General features: G+C 37.5%; 1 protein-coding gene across 2 annotated transcripts; it reads right to left on the bottom strand.

Annotated features, from left to right (window-relative positions):
• Nucleotides 1-58: 58 nt before the first annotated feature.
• wasf3b (WASP family member 3b) lies at nt 59-15,909 on the bottom strand. Of its 2 annotated transcripts, none has more exons than XM_048174199.1 (9): nt 15,755-15,909; nt 9,261-9,426; nt 5,334-5,468; nt 4,848-5,001; nt 3,318-3,435; nt 2,451-2,632; nt 2,119-2,373; nt 1,185-1,495; nt 59-626 (listed from the first exon to the last, which is right to left on the bottom strand). In XM_048174199.1, the coding sequence occupies exons 2-9, from the start codon at nt 9,391-9,393 to the stop codon at nt 469-471; spliced, it is 1,446 nt and encodes a 481-aa protein (XP_048030156.1). In that variant the 5' UTR covers nt 9,394-9,426; nt 15,755-15,909; the 3' UTR covers nt 59-468. The 2 variants fall into 2 exon arrangements, with proteins under 2 accessions (XP_048030156.1, XP_048030158.1); XM_048174201.1 differs by having other exon boundaries at nt 15,791-15,895.
• Nucleotides 15,910-16,575: the final 666 nt, after the last annotated feature.

Below are 16,575 nucleotides of genomic sequence, written 5' to 3'. Positions count from 1 at the left end.
GCGAGACTATGCCACCTGCCACACACATGCATAAAGACACCAGACATTACCGAGAAAACACATTTCAGGTAGTTTAATCAAACACCTTGGGTCAGTTCACACAAATATAATTACTGACCTCAATGTTTCTCAACATACATAGAAACTTTCATGCAGAAACGTCTGTTTTTGATGTCCACAACATGCTTTTTTATCCTTAGTTCCAGTTACTATTCACTACATACAGTATGTCCATATCATTTATTAACAAGTGTTGCATTAAAAAGCTTTAGAAAAAATGGAAAAAAGCATCATACGTGGTAGTTCAGGGAAAAGACTGACTATCTTAGTATTCCATAATGCAGACGGCCTATTATGCCTTTATTAAAATGCATACAGTACGAGATCATTTGTGTATGGGAAATGCAATGTTATTGTTCACAGGTAAATTACTGAGTGAGTGTCTGTGAATATTGTGCATTAGTATTTTTAGTCAGACCAATCATTGTCCTCTAGCTCAGATTCGTCCTCAGAGTCACTGTATTCCACAGCGATGCGGCGAGACAAGATCGTGGCGACATCATTGCCCACTGGTTCTCGTTTTGCCTGCTGTTCCTGCTGCTCTTGAACTTTTTTCAGCTGGATACCTGCAGTAAAAAACAAACACACACCATCAACACCTCAACTCATTCATTTTCAATGACAGATGAATATGCGATGTGGGCGTGTCAGGCAACTTTATAGAAGTTTAACTTTCTGCAAATGAGCAAAGTAGTGAAGTTAGTAGAGTCCCATGATCCATCTCCTGTGAGATACTGTGGTCGAGTGTAGGCGAGACAGAGAAGCTAATGTTACAGGGTTTCACTGTTCTATATGATTCGTTTCTGCCCACATGCAGGGATATAAATAAGAAAAGGATACGTGGAAAACAGAAATTGTCAGGCATTTGATTCATGCTTTGACTGTTCGTCTTGTTCATCATATAATGTATTATGAACTGCTGCAATTTATAGTCAGTTGGGGTCAGTACGATTTAAAAAAATAATAATAATACTTTCATCAAGCAAGGATGCATTAAATCAATCAAAAATGACAGTAAAGACATTTATAATGTTACTGTTAAGCTTATGAAATCTACCCATGATCAAAAAACAAGATGTTTATGTGTGAAATGGCTATATTCATAACCTAAAAACACTTCATACCCATTCTTATAGCAGCGAGCAGGTCGCTGCGAGCATCGTTCGTGGGTTGGGCCTCATTAGGCACAGAGGGCCGTTTGGGAGTGATGGATTGGGCTACACTGGTGGGAGGGGGTGGGGCAACTGGAAGAGGAGGGGCAGCCATTGGTACAGAGGTAGGTGGAACAGGTGGGGCATAACCAGAGACTGCTCCCATTGGTCCTAGATGGCCTGGTGGTGGGACCGGTCCCATGGGCGGCATAGCAAAAGCAGTTTGTGCTGATGGGATGACAGCAGGTGGTGGAGGCGGTGCCCCAGAATTCATGTAATCCACACTATCAAGAGAGGAAGAGGGAAAGAAAACATGCTTTTTCACTTTCTTCAGTATAAACTGATGCTATATAAATTGACAAGTAAAAAGTATAACTGTACAGTGAAATCATGAATGCATGTCACCAATTTGTTGACCATTAGGTGGCAGCATTTGTAAATACCTACTGTGGCATTTACAATATAGACCAGGGGTTTTCAAACTTTCTGACGCCAAGGACGACCAAATCTACTGATCCCCTTGCAGAAAGGCCCCTTTACTAACACATAGGCTGTGTCCGAAATTGCATACTCTCGAGTATGTACTTATTTTTAATAAGTAATTACTTCACCACAGAAAAAAAGTACATTCTATTTAATATGAATGTAGTATGAATGTAATCTGGACGTGTTTTTATATTACAAAGTAATACTATGTAATAATATTAAGTAATATTATATTAACTATTTTAAGTAATATTATCAAATATATTAAGTAATATTATCAAATTTGTTTAATGTAAAAAAAAAAAAAAAAGTCAATAATATCTTAATCTTACAGATATTACAGAACTTCCCAGAGCATGTTTTAGAATCATTTGTTCAAGTTTGTTTATAACTAATTGATAAATCTAAAAAAATGACAAACCTGTAGTCGGCAGGTGGGAGGGTCATAGAGCCGTTAATTGTGTTTGATGCAGGTGGAGGGGGCGGAGCTTGGTGTGGACGACCCAGTGTGCCAGAACGGTATGCCATAGGCCCACCCCGGTAATCCTGGTCCATGGTCATTTGGGTATGAGCTGACAGGGCCGCCATGCTGGGCGGAGGCCCAGAGTAAGTGTGGGCGTGGCCAGCGTGGTTGGCCATGGAGAGATAACCGTGATCTCCATGATCTCCATGAGACCTGCATGAATTATGAATTAGATTAGATGAAATTGAGTTTATATATGTGCCCTTAAGTGCATGTATAGCCCATGTTACCTGTGCTCTGGGGACATGATGCCCTCCGTGGAGCCTCCTCTGTGCACAGTGTGGGAATGTCGATGGTCAGGTCTCAGTTCCTTATCGAAAGCCATCATGTTCCATTCCTGCCTGCGGTTTCGAGCTTTTCGCACCTTTTTCACCTCCCTCTGCAGAGTGCCGTCCACACACCGTCTCTGCTCCTGTTGCAAAATATCAAAGGACAAAGAGATGTTTAATTCTCACATATTCGCCCCACTAACAAACATTATACTAGGTTTCCGGCAAAATTGGAATTTTTAATGTTTAATATACATTTATGTGGAGTGGGAAGTTTGACAAATGATATTTCACTGTATACAGTACCATTTAATTTAAACAAAACGTTTGTGCTTGATAAGATAACATTTTTTTGAAAGAATTCTCTTATGCTCACCAAGGCTGCATTTAGTTAATCAAAAATACAGTAAAAACAGTAATATTGTGAAATAATATTACAAATTAAAATAACTATTTTCTATCTGAATATATTTTTAAATGTAATTTATTCCTGTGATGGCAAAGCTTAATTTTCAGCATCATTACTCCAGTCTTCAGTGACACATGATCCTTCAGAAATCATTCTAATATGCTGATTTGCTGCTCACGTAACATTTCTCACAGTATTTTTGAGGAAACCGTGATACATTTTTTTCCAGGATTCTTTGATTAATAGAACAGCATTTATTTGAAATATTTATAACATGTCACGTTTGATCAAATTAATGCATCCTTGCTGAATTAAAGTATTCATTTCTTTCAAAACATATATAATACTGACCCCAACAAAAACTGGGTGGGACAAAAACTCAAGAGAGAGGGAAAAAGAAGAAGAAAAGGGTGTTCAACCTTCTGTCGTCTCTTCTCTTTCCTCTTGTCTTCTGTGTCCTGCAACATCTTCTCCTTCCACAGGTCAAAGAAGTAGGAGGGGTCAGTGTAGAACTTCAGTCCTTCTTTATCATCATCTCTATGGCAACAAAAATGAAAAACGCTTCATTTTCGTGATTGATTTTGGTTATTCAAAGCTATTTTAAATAATTTCTCTCAATTAATCTCTCAATAAAGCAATGAGTGTGGTAGATTTGGCTCTGAATACATTTATGTAACCATTCCTATTCAGAATGCCATTTGCTGGATTGCTTTTATGGACCTCTTCAGAGGAGAAAAGGATTTTAAAAGCATCTTGGTGCATCTTTTCTGAGTGGTTGCTTTTCCAAAAGTGCTATTAATTGGCCATTAATCATTTATGAAAAATCTCCAGAAACGTTGTTAACCGCATTCAGCAATACAGACAGAAAAAGATGAGTCAGAGCAGCGCGCAGCCACTGAAACATTCCCTCCACACATTTAGCATTAGATCTGTTTAAGCATTCATGAGTGGCCCATATTCACTACCTTGAGAGCTAGCGTTCACATGAACTACATCTGCCAGCTTTAAGTATTCATGACTGCTCTATATTCCTTAATCAGACTTTAGACTGACAGACTTCAGAAGACAGATTTAAGGATTACATTCATCATCTTCACATTGTTTTATAAGTACCACTTCTAATACATATTAATGTTTTGGGAAAGGATTAATACATTATTTATTTCTGGTATATTCAATGGTATTTTCTGACCGGTCTAATCTGTCGAGGCAGTAAAAGAATAATGTATAAGTTTTAGGCAAGATCAGGTTTTATGGATTATATGTCCAGTAAATGAAATGCAGAGATTATTTCCTATTTGCATAAAACTCAAAAAGCATCTGATGGCTGTGCATGATTAAACACAGCTGGCTATATATGATTACACAGATGGAGAAAAGACCAATAACAATTTAGTATGCAAATATTACAAAGAATGAATGCCCAACATAATATCAATGCAAGTCAACTGGAGATTTAATTATAAGTATAAGCTTTAATTATAATTAATAAAGATAAATGAATAATAAAATGTATTATAATTGTATTTTTATTTATTATTATTATTATTAAATTAATAATAAAAAATAATAATTAATAATTAAAAATGGTTAAAATTGTTAACATGGTTAGTCAATGACCTTAATTCCATCAATGCAAGTCAATGGAAGATTTATAAGATTAAGCTTTAATTTAAATTAATAAAGATACATGAAAAATAAAATATTTTAATTATTATTGTACTAAAATTGTTAATAAAAATAATACATACATTAAAATAATAAATTATGAATTGTTACAAAATTGCTTATACATTTTTAAAAACGACTGAACACCAAAGACTGACATTATTTGTATTATTTATTATGATTATTAAATTTTCCTCATTGGGACTGTGATTACAGTTTTTACTATCATTGTGGGGACATTTGGTCCTCAAAATCTGACCCAAACATGCATAGACACATACCTGTAGGTTGAGAGAATATTGAGAGGAGGTGGTTTATCACTCAAATTGTACATCTCCGTCACCGGGTTCGGTATGCTGCTCTTGGACACCACCTTCTGGTCCTGTACAGTAGAGCTTTTAAAAGCCTTCCTCATGTTTATGTCCTGAAGAGAGACTGCACAGGGCGAAGGAGAGAGAGAGAGAGAGAGAGAGAGATTGATTACACCTGCGCTCCAGAGTGTGTAAAGTAAACTCCAGTATTGATCTTTTAATTGAAAAAAGAGATGTGAGGACACGCTTTAGTCTGGGTAAAAGAGATGTGGGGTGCACAACATTTTTTGCATTATTTATTTTTTGTTGATTTTTGGTTTGGAGGAATACAGTGGTATTGATCTCACACTGGAGCCATGTAACCTCAGAGATTTGTTTTAGGACAAATTGAGATGCCGATGGCCACCGTGTATAGAAGGATGACCCTGAGCCCTTGTTTCCCAGAAGCAGACTCACCCTCCTCAACTGTGGAGTCCAGCTGGGTGACCTTGACGGCAAGTCGGTCAATCCGATCCTGCAGAGAGTTCGCCCGCAAATAGAACATGTTTGCCTCGTTGAAGAGTTCTCCGAATATGTCTTCAGCATGTTTACCTTTGCGATAAGAGGAGGATAAGGTTAATACTCTTCATTGACTCTCACTTCATTCACTCACTTTCAACAAAACTTTATAAGGGTCAAAATTGTTTGTTGTGGTGTAAATTACATCACAAGTGGCACAATTTGTGTAAAAAATTTAATTTCTGTAAAAATGTATACAAATAATTTCCACACAATATTTTTTTAAATTATATTTTTAGATGATAATGTTTTAAAAATGTAACAATTCATGTATTTTTAATGTTTTCTTATATTTAATGCTGAAAGTCTAGGTTTGAGACCTATAACATTGCATTACATTAAAGCAAAAATGAGTAATAAGACTTTTTAATATTACCATAATTTTAATAATAACTAATTATAATATTATAATAATATATTAAATATATAACAATATATATTATTATGATACTGATCATAGCATAACTAAATTAACTAATAATATTTAATATAAACACTAAAGTTACATAAATGTGTCCATAGTTGATTAAATTATATAAATGATTCATTTTATTTTATTCATAGTTATATGATTATATATTACTAAATTGTTAATTACATAAAATCTATCTTTTTCTGTATTTAAATATGAGTTTTCACATGCATAACATACAGAAAATACAGAACATTATGAACAGAAAATATAAATTAGCTACATTTACATTCTGCTGTAGTTCAAGAAAACAAGGTGAAGAAAAACTAAGAATACACGTAATTTTTTTAAAAGGCTATTAATAACTGTCGTGTAAAACAAAAGCACACAGGAAAATATTTACAGGAAGGAAGAGTGTCTGTTCCTTACAAATTCTTGGCTTATGACCCAGTGCACACACACACATATACACCACAGATCACGCACTTCCACTCCCTACAACAGTACTACACCCACCAACACATGAAAAGCATGTTTCCAGACATGCACAGACTATTTTTGTCTCACGCACACATCGTCTAAAGCTTTCCCTTCAAGTCCACTGGGCTGTCATTTATATTTAATCCACACAGCTGCTACTGAAAGCCCGTCTCCTTCTACAGGCATCCACTAAACAGCACTAGCAGAGGCACAGTAAAGACACTTCAGGGGATTTTAGGGGTCAGCTGGGGAGTTATGGAACAGGTGGACGAAAAAAAGCACAGAGGATGGATGGATGGGCAAATCAGTAGCTGGATACACAGAGACTTGCCGATTCAGAGGACATGTTTTCAAGATAATGGTCTTACATAATACAGAGTCCCGTGAGTCAAGAGGAATTATTATTAAGAAGCTTCTCTCCAGCATCGTGAGCTGAAAATTCCACTGGACCACTAAATTATAGACCACATAGAATGGGAATACAAACCAAATGTTTAAAATGAATAAGAAATGGAACTTTTAGAGAAACGTAATGGCATTTACAGTGCGAAACTCGTCACCGTGATCGTAAAGGTTTGGTGGCTGGAGCCCAGGGTGTTGCTAAGTGGTTTTGAGTGGTTGCTACAACTACATTCTTTCTTGGTGGTTATATACTGGCCCAAGTAAAAATGTAACGGGGGTGGGGTCTAGTTAGGATGATTCCTGTGACTCTAAACAGAGAGAGGACACCCCCCAGAACACGATCACCTCAGGGACCCAGAAATGGTCCAGGGGGGGCAAGATACCATCTAGCACAACTTTTGCGACAAAATAACCAAGAATTGTCCCCAAATGTTGCTAAATCTGAAAAAAAAGGGTCTTTATTACAGTATAGAAACCATAAAATATATTTTCTGCCTTATTCTGTAAAAAAAAATACATGATGACTTAATGCACAAGTGTTTGTAGTATATAAACTAATCATAAAATTGAGTTTAGAAAAATACAGGAAAAAATATTATAGAATACAAATGATTGATTAAAGGTGCCCTAGAACGTCTTTTTAAAAGATGTAATATAAGTCTAAGGTGTCCCCTGAACGTGTCTGTGAAGTTTCAGCTCAAAATACCCCATAGATTTTTTTAAATAAATTTTTTTAACTGCCTATTTTGGGGCATCATTAAAAATGAGCCGATTCAAGGTTGCGGCCCCTTTAAATCTCGTGCTCCCTGCCCCCAGAGCTCGCACTTGCCTTTAACAGCATAAACAAAGTTCACACAGCTAATATAACCCTCAAAATGGATCTTTACAAAGTGTTCGTCATGCAGCATGTCTAATCGCGTAAGTATGTTATTTATTTGGATGTTTACATTTGATTCTGAATGAGTTTGAGGTTTTGCTCCGTGGCTAAAGCTAACATTACACACTGTTGGAGAGATTTATAAAGAATGAAGTTGTGTTTATGAATTATACAGACTGCAAGTGTTTAAAAAATGAAAATAACGACAGTCTTGTCTCCGTGAATACAGTAAGAAACGATGGTAACTTTAACCACATTTAACAGTACATTAGCAACATGCTAACGAAACATTTAGAAAGACAGTTTACAAATATCACTAAAAATATCATGATATCATGGATCACGTCAGTTATTATTGCTCCATCTGCCATTTTTCGCTGTTGTCCTTGCTTGCTTACCTAGTCTGATGATTCAGCTGTGCACATCCAGACGTCCTGCCCTTGTCTAATGCTTGAATATGGGCTGGCATATGCAAATATTGGGGGCGTACATATTAATGATCCCAACTGTTACGTAACAGTCGGTGTTATGTTGAGATTCACCTGTTTTTCGGAGGTCTTTTAAACAAATGAGATTTACACAAGAAGGAGGAAACGATGGTGTTTGAGACTCACTGTATGTCATTTCCATGTACTGAACTCTTGTTATTTAACTATGCCAAGATAAATTCAATTTTTTTTTCTAGGGCACCTTTAATATTCAGGAGTGTATTTGATTTCTCAGCCAATTAAAGGATTAGTTCACTTCAGAATTAAAATTTCCTGATAATTTACTCTCCCACATGTCATCCAAGATGTTTATGTCTTTCTTTCTTCAGTCGAAAAGAATTTAAGGTTTTTGAGGAAAACATTCCAGGATTTTTCTCCATATAGTGGACTTCACTGGGGTACGACAGGTTGAAGGTTCAAATTGCAGTTTTAATGCAGCTTCAAAGGGCTCTACACGTTCCCAGCTGAGGAATAAGGGTCTTGTCTAGCGAAATGATCAGCCGTTTTCTAAAAAAATGAAAATTTATATACTTTTTAACCGCAAATGCTTGTCTTGCACTAGCTCTGCGATGCGCCACGCATTACGTAATCACATTGGAAAGGTCATGCGTGATGTAGGCGGGACTACCGCGGTAGGGTGAAAAACTCCATCTCACCTTTCCAACGTGATTGCGTAATGCATGGCGCATCACAGAGCAGCACAAGACAAGCATTTGTGGTTTAAAAGTACATAATTTTTTTTTTTTGCTAGACAAGACCCTTATTCCTCGGGTGGGATCGTGTAGAGCCTTTTGAAGCTGCATTAAAACTGCAATTTGGACCATTAACCCGTTGTACCCCAGTGAAGTCCACTATATGGAGAAAAATCCTGGAATGTTTTCCTAAAAACCTTCATTTCTTATTGACTGAAGAAAGAAAGACATAAACAATCTTGGATGACATAGAGGTGAGTAAATTGTCAGGAAATTTTAATTCTGAAGTGAACTAATCCTTTAAAAGCAATAAGAAAAAATAAAACCTGTCAATTAGACAAAGGTCTAAAATGATGGCTACACCCCTGGTCCTTAGTAATTCTAATTAGCTTAATTTAACAACAATAGACACTAAGTCCCTAATTAGCCAGGTAAACATGCGTGTTAAAGAAAGAAAGGAACGAAGTAACTTACTGAGACTGCTAAGTTGACGTATGATGGCAGAGAGCGTGTTGTTCATCACACACTCCAGCTCACTGCCGATGCCCTCCGGTAACACCCCGCGGCACAGGTGCCTGGGCTCAATGTTTCTCTTCACCAGCGGCATGACTGACCCTTATACAGCCGCAGTGCACTCTACCTGCAAAGACAAAACACAAAGACTGTTTTTAAAATCACACACATGTGCACAGACTACCGCTGAAGCATGAAGGCAAGGTCCATCTATCATGTTTACTCAGTTTTCAACTGTATTTGGATGAAGCTCATATTATATAACAGACACCCACATACTGAGAGAGAGTGAACGTTCAAATGAAATTGGGACAGTTGGAGATCAAGAAAAGGGAACTGAGTTACTCAGATTTTGGTTAACCCTCTTACACTGGTCAAAACCTACACTGACCTGTGACTCTGAAATCACAATCCTAACATTTAGCACAAATGAAGCTCAATCCATCCTAACACAAACACAAACACAGACTATAACTCCCTCCACACACGGCCTAGTATGGCAGGATTACAAAGCATTAAGAAGAGAAGATACAGTCAAAGTAATCCTGTTCTCAGAATCATCTGAGCTGCCCAGCTGTAGATCAAAGGACAAGAGTTGCAAATTGATCATTTGTTTCCACATTTCTATTGATCAAAGAATTATGAGAAGAAAAAAACATATCACAGTTTCCACAAAAAAACAAGCAGCACGACTGTTTCCAACAGTGATTATAAGAAATGTTTCTTGAGCAGCAAACCAGCATATTAGAATGATTTCTGAAGGATCATGTGACATTGAAGCCTGGAGGAATGATGCTGAAAATTCACAGGAATAAATTCCATTTTAAAACATATTCAAATAGAAAACAGTTATTTTAAATTGTAATAATATTTTTACAATATTACTGTTTTTACTGCATTTTTGATCAAAAAAAGTAGCCTTGGTGAGCATTAAAGACTTCTTACAAAAACATTAAAAATATGTAATATAATATAATATTTATAGTTAGAGTTCCCTATAGATTTAATTCTTATTAATTAGTTATTCTTATTATTTATTATACATATTACCTTTTTCCCATATTGTCATTGTACATCTTTACATCATAAAAAAATGAATAAAATATATACATATATATATTTATTATATTTATATATATATATATATACTTACTGAATATGAAGTTCAGTAATGTACAGTAATGTACATATTATCTATTATGTAGTTATTCATGTTAAATACAGTCTATGGTGTGACTGATGCAAAATATTGCTTGGCATGCAAAACAGACAAATCATATGATATACTGTATTTATATTTTATCCACAACATGCCTATGTATGACACAAAAAATGTGCATTTCCATTGTCTTCGCTCACATAAGTAGCCTAACTAAGCCATGTCATCTGGTTCAACTGGACACCATGACAGAATGCTCCCATCTGTGGAAGAATAACCCCCACATTGATTGGCCAGCTGAGAGGCCATCTGCTGTGTGATTGGCTAAGGGGGGGTTGAAAGTCAAAGATTAAGGACAAGAACAAAGGGATGGTGAGACAACATCTCAGAGGTCATCTTATCTGCCTGTTTCCCTGCTTCCTGTTTTCCAGCTACACACCCAGCTCTCAACTTCCTGTTCCTCTCTGTGTCACATCTCTGACTTCCTGTCGTCCCAAACAGCCAGAACAATGATGCAGTTGGGGTGTGAAGAAAGTTTCACAATCACAACACTTAAAAAATAACTGCTATGTAACCGCTAAGAAAGTTTCACTCACACACAATCACAACACTTAAATAACTGCTATGTAACCGCTTACTTCCTCCCATTTCCCACTTGTACAATATAAACAACTATGAATACAACTTGTGACTAATCCCTGAAGCCAGGCCCAGATGGAATCCACTGACTTTTTCGCCTTTTCTACACTGATTTTGTAGGAACATCTGCGGAATGCCATAAAATATATAGTTCAGTCATGAAACTCTTCAGAGCAGCTGATTGATTCACTTAAAGGCAATTGGTCGTCCAATCATTCCGTTTTGTTCTATCTACGCAACTAATTTATTTCTGACTTTAAATCGAATCAGTTCATTGCAGCGCACCATTGGACTTCGCTTGCCCTCCACCTTCCCCAGCACCACCTGCTTAGATCTGCTCTGGGGGTTTCTCCCTATGTTTCCTTGCAGCAGCCTAAATTCACTTCAATTTATATATATATATATATATATATATATATATATATATATATATATATATATATATATATATATATAAATATATGTATGTATATGCAGCCATTTGCTAAAATCATTTAAGTTCATTTTTTCCTCATTAATGTACACACAGCACCCCATATTGACAGAAAAAACACAGAATTGTTGACATTTTTGCAGATTTATTAAAAAAGAAAAACTGAAATATCACATGGTCCTAAGTATTCAGACCCTTTGCTCAGTATTTAGTAGAAGCACCCTTTTGATCTAATACAGCCATGAGTCTTTTTGGGAAAGATGCAACAAGTTTTTCACACCTGGATTTGGGGATCCTCTGCCATTCCTCCTTGCAGATCCTTTCCAGTTCTGTCAGGTTGGATGGTAAACGTTGGTGGACAGACATTTTTAGGTCTCTCCAGAGATGCTCAATTGGGTTTAAGTCAGGGCTCTGGCTGGGCCATTCAAGAACAGTCACGGAGTAGTTGTGAAGCCACTCCTTCATTATTTTAGCTGTGTGCTTAGGGTCATTGTCTTGTTGGAAGGTAAACCTTCGGCCCAGTCTGAGGTCCTGAGCACTCTGGAGAAGGTTTTCGTCCAGGATATCCCTGTACTTGGCCGCATTCATCTTTCTCTCGATTGCAACCAGTCCTCCTGTCCCTGCAGCTGAAAAACACCCCCACAGCATGATGCTGCCATCACCATGCTTCACTGTTGGGACTGTATTGGACAGGTGATGAGCAGTGCCTGGTTTTCTCCACACATACTGCTTAGAATTAAGGCCAAAAAGTTCTATCTTGGTCTCATCAGACCAGAGAATCTTATTTCTCACCATCTTGGAGTCCTTCAGGTGTTTTTTAGCAAACTCCATGCGGGCTTTCATGTGTCTTGCACTGAGGAGAGGCTTCCGTCGGGCCACTCTGCCATAAAGCCCCGACTGGTGGAGGGCTGCAGTGATGGTTGACTTTCTACAACTTTCTCCCATCTCCAGACTGCATCTCTGGAGCTCAGCCACAGTGATCTTTGGTTCTTCTTTACCTCTCTCACCAAGGCTCTTCTCCCCCGATAGCTCAGTTTGGCCGGACAGCCAGCTCTAGGAAGGGTTCTGGTCGTCCCAAACGTCTTCCATTTAAGGATTATGGAGGCCACTGTGCTCTTTGGGACCTTAAGTGCAGCAGAAATTTTTTTGTAACCTTGGCCAGATCTGTGCCTTGCCACAATTCTGTCTCTGAGCTCTTCAGGCAGTTCCTTTGACCTCATGATTCTCATTTGCTTTGACATGCACTGTGAGCTGTAAGGTCTTACATAGACAGGTGTGTGGCTTTCCTAATCAAGTCCAATCAGTATAATCAAACACAGCTGGACTCAAATGAAGGTGTAGAACCATCTCAAGGATGATCAGAAGAAATGGACAGCACCTGAGTTAAATATATGAGTGTCACAGCAAAGGGTCTGAATACTTAGGACCATGTGATATTTCAGTTTTTCTTTTTTAATAAATCTGCAAAAATGTCAACAATTCTGTGTTTTTCCGTCAATATGGGGTGCTGTGTGTACATTAATGAGGAAAAAAAATGAACATAAAAGATTTTAGCAAATGGCTGCAATATAACAAAGAGTGAAAAATTTAAGGGGGTCTGAATACTTTCCGTACCCACTGTATATATATATAATGCATTAAATGCAGCTGAAAGACAGCTAAACGCATTATTAAACTATTCAAATTATTTAAGGTAAACTAAACATTGAGTATGACAGAATTATTATTTAGTATATGGTAAAAAATTGCAGAATTCTGCTAAATGAATTTGTATGGTAAAATGGAGAAGGGAGCTAAAAAAAAATGCCATTAGCCAAAACATTTAATAAATGTTCATGCAGCATTGTGAAGGATGTGTATATAAATCCTATGGAATTTTATTTCATATGGACTTTCATATAACACATTCAGAAACTGAACCTTAAAGGCTTAGTTCACCCAAAACTGAAAATTATGTCATTAATTACTCACCCTCATGTTGTTCCACACCCATAAGAGCTTTGAAGCTTCACAAATCGTTTGTTTCTAATCACTGTTTCAGAGCATGTATCAAACTGCCAAAGTCACGCCCCCCAGTGGTGAACCATTGAAATTTCACTTATCACGTAACGAAGCCTCGTTTACCGAAATCACGTGACTTTGCCAGTTCAATACACGCTCCGAACCACTGATTCGAAACAAAAGATTTGTAAAGCTTTGAAGCTTCATAAAGCAGTGTTTTGAAATCGCCCATCACTAGATATTGTTTAATAAAGTTATTTTGTTTTTTGCCGCACTAAAAGTATTCTTATCGCTTTATAATATTAAAGTTGAACCAATGTAGTGACATGAACTGTTTTAAATATGTCTTTAGTAGCTTTCTGGGCACTGAAAGTGTTAATGATCTCGCTGTCAATGCAGGCCTCACTGAGCCATCGGATTTTATCAAAAATATCTTAATTTGTGTTCCGAAGATGAACGAAGGTCTTACGGGTGTGAAACAACATGAGGATGAGTAATTAATGACAGAACTTTCATATTTGGGTGAACTAACCCTTTAATAATGACTGTGTATTGTATGCATAAGCACTGTAGTTTGTTACCATTTACCATAGTAACACTGCACAAGTAGCCACAAACTCCATAGTTCTTACAAATCGCCTGCCAAACCTGTTCACTTTCCCTTTAAAAGTGAAAACGATAAACAAACAGCCCCACGCTTTGACCTCACAGCAAATATGCAATGGGGCCTCACACATGCACTCAGACACTGCTGTTGTTGTAGTCTAATGAGGAACATGTCTGTGAGTGTTGTAATGTGTTCATTAAGTAAGCGCACTATCTCTCTCTACGGAATTGTAATTCTGCAGCGCACGGCAGTATGGACACAACCCACACTAATTACATAGTGCATTGAATTAAGACCGCGCCGGGAGGGGGGCCAGAGACACAGCGGAGACAAAGAGACGAGAATGTGAGTCTGAGTGGCATGAAAAGCAGTTTGTGAGATAGTTACACAGGAACTGTTTCAGTTGGGAAGAACAGATCCAGAAAGAAGGGACGTGAGTGAAAGAGTGAAAAAGTACGAGGGACAGAGAGATGATGGGGGAGGGAGAGTGGCAGGGGACCTCAGGGAAGCCACTCTGAAAGGTTCTCGGGACAATAGCCCTCCGTTCACACGGCAACAGAGGAGCTCTCCCATGCATGTTGCGTTCCCTCCCCCAACCCCGTTACCCCCGCCAACCCACCCTCTTGGTCTTCTTCAAATAAAAGAAGCACTCCTGCCTCTCTCTCTCCTTTCAGCGGCCTTCTTTTTCCATAAGTCGTGCCTACTCCAAAAACCACACACATATAGAGCACTTCAGACATTTTGGGATGCTGGAACAACAAGCACGGATACAAATAAATAGTGTGCATCAGAGCTGTTTACAGCCCCATCAGTGCTGCTGACAGGCTTTGAAGTCCATCAGACCCATCCCGTGACCACAGGAGGCCACATCCTGTCCAAACTAACGAGGGAGACACGCATCCACTCCCTAAACGCTCTTTGAAACGCAGAAAAGACAGGACGGCAATGCATTAGCTATTCATAACTGAAGTAAAGCGCATCTCAGACTACATTAATATTTCAATACGGATCACGTCATACATGATGAAGGTTTGTGAATGTCACGAGCCAGTGGTTCTGTGAGATTTCTGCGTAATGTAACGCCTGGGTTTATCTTAAAAAGCTCCAAAACCTTTTATTGTTATTATTTTAACACTTTCGGGTGGAATTAATTAAGTTTCCGGTTTTGTTAATTACTAAACACTTGAAAATGGAAAGTGAATTCTGTTATGTATTATATTCTCTGAAATCAGTTTATTAACAGAGCAGTCTTTAAGTGATTATGTGTATCTGATGAAAACTTTTTTTATGTATTTTTCTGAGGAAGACATGTTCTTATACGTCACGCAACGCTTGTTGTTATTATAACAATGTTATTATCATTATTATTAATAGTAATGTTCATAAATAGAATATTAATAAGTAGAATACACACCAAAAATAAAGCAACAACAATATTTACATATCCCCGCTATTAGTTAACAACAAATCAACAAGAATCAAAATAAACTCACCACTAAAGAAACCCAAACCTCATGTTCCACTTATTACATAAAGCTCGATAAACAGTAAATATAACAAGTGCAATATGACAAAATAACTACATTAGCGAAGATTGGTACATGTTTGATGCTTACCAAAAGTGAATTTTGAGGAAAATTATATTCGCTCACATGTCCAGGCTTTCAGTGGTCCGGATTGCCATCCTGTGTCTCCATCGGTCCATCTGACCATTCCAAACAATCCGCTCGGGGCGGGACGTGTCGGGCTGTTCGCACCAATCAGCATTTTAGAATCAGAATTTAACGCGCCACCATTTGTCACACTCAGCCTATCAGATGCGAGGTTGAGGATGATTGACAGAGAATCGCCGGTCGTAAAGCCATAGGGCGGTTGTGTGAAGGCGGGCTTTATCTGGGGATATTAGGTGGGCTTTAAACCTAAACACACCACAGAAATATACTTTATAAACTTAGGCTACTTATTATAAAAGAATAGCTAGAATTGAAGACTGAATAGCATCTTAACAAACGTTTGGAACTGACACTTTCCACAAATAGGGTATAAGATACGACAGGAAACAGCAAATATTGACCCTGGGTGGTGGGTGGAGGGGGAGTGTTGATTAAAAATGTTGATTTATTGTTAGCAAAACCGGGTCAATAAGTTTGAACATACTTTAAAACACTGATTGATTTGGCTTCAAGCAATAAACATAAAATAGTCAAATTTAAGCAGTCATTCAGTTATTGGTTATTTGAAATTAGTTAATAAAACAATGCACCAAAAATAAAAATAATTACATAAACATCAATTCAATACACTAAAATAGACTACAATGTTATGCACAAACTAAAACAGACCTCTGAAGTGCGACAGGCCAAATTAAATTGGGGGGGGCTAATTTTACTATAAAGTTAAAAAATGAAACGTGCGACTTATAATTCCTATAAATAAA

This window comes from Megalobrama amblycephala, linkage group LG22 (assembly GCF_018812025.1).
Source record: "Megalobrama amblycephala isolate DHTTF-2021 linkage group LG22, ASM1881202v1, whole genome shotgun sequence".
Taxonomy (NCBI): Eukaryota; Metazoa; Chordata; class Actinopteri; order Cypriniformes; family Xenocyprididae; genus Megalobrama; species Megalobrama amblycephala.
The sequence above is the reverse complement of the archived record's forward strand: the minus strand, read 5'-3'. Positions and strand labels throughout refer to the sequence as shown.

Bases quoted from the DNA above. Each gene is read 5' to 3' on its own strand.
- wasf3b (XM_048174199.1), bottom strand. From the start codon at position 9,393: ATGCCGCTGGTGAAGAGAAACATTGAGCCCAGGCACCTGTGCCGCGGG. The intron at 5,002-5,333 runs GTGAGTCTGCTT...CGCCCTGTGCAG, and splicing joins GGACTCCACAGTTGAGGAGG to TCTCTCTTCAGGACATAAAC. The intron at 1,496-2,118 runs GTTTGTCATTTT...CTCTCTTGATAG, and splicing joins CTCCCACCTGCCGACTACAG to TGTGGATTACATGAATTCTG.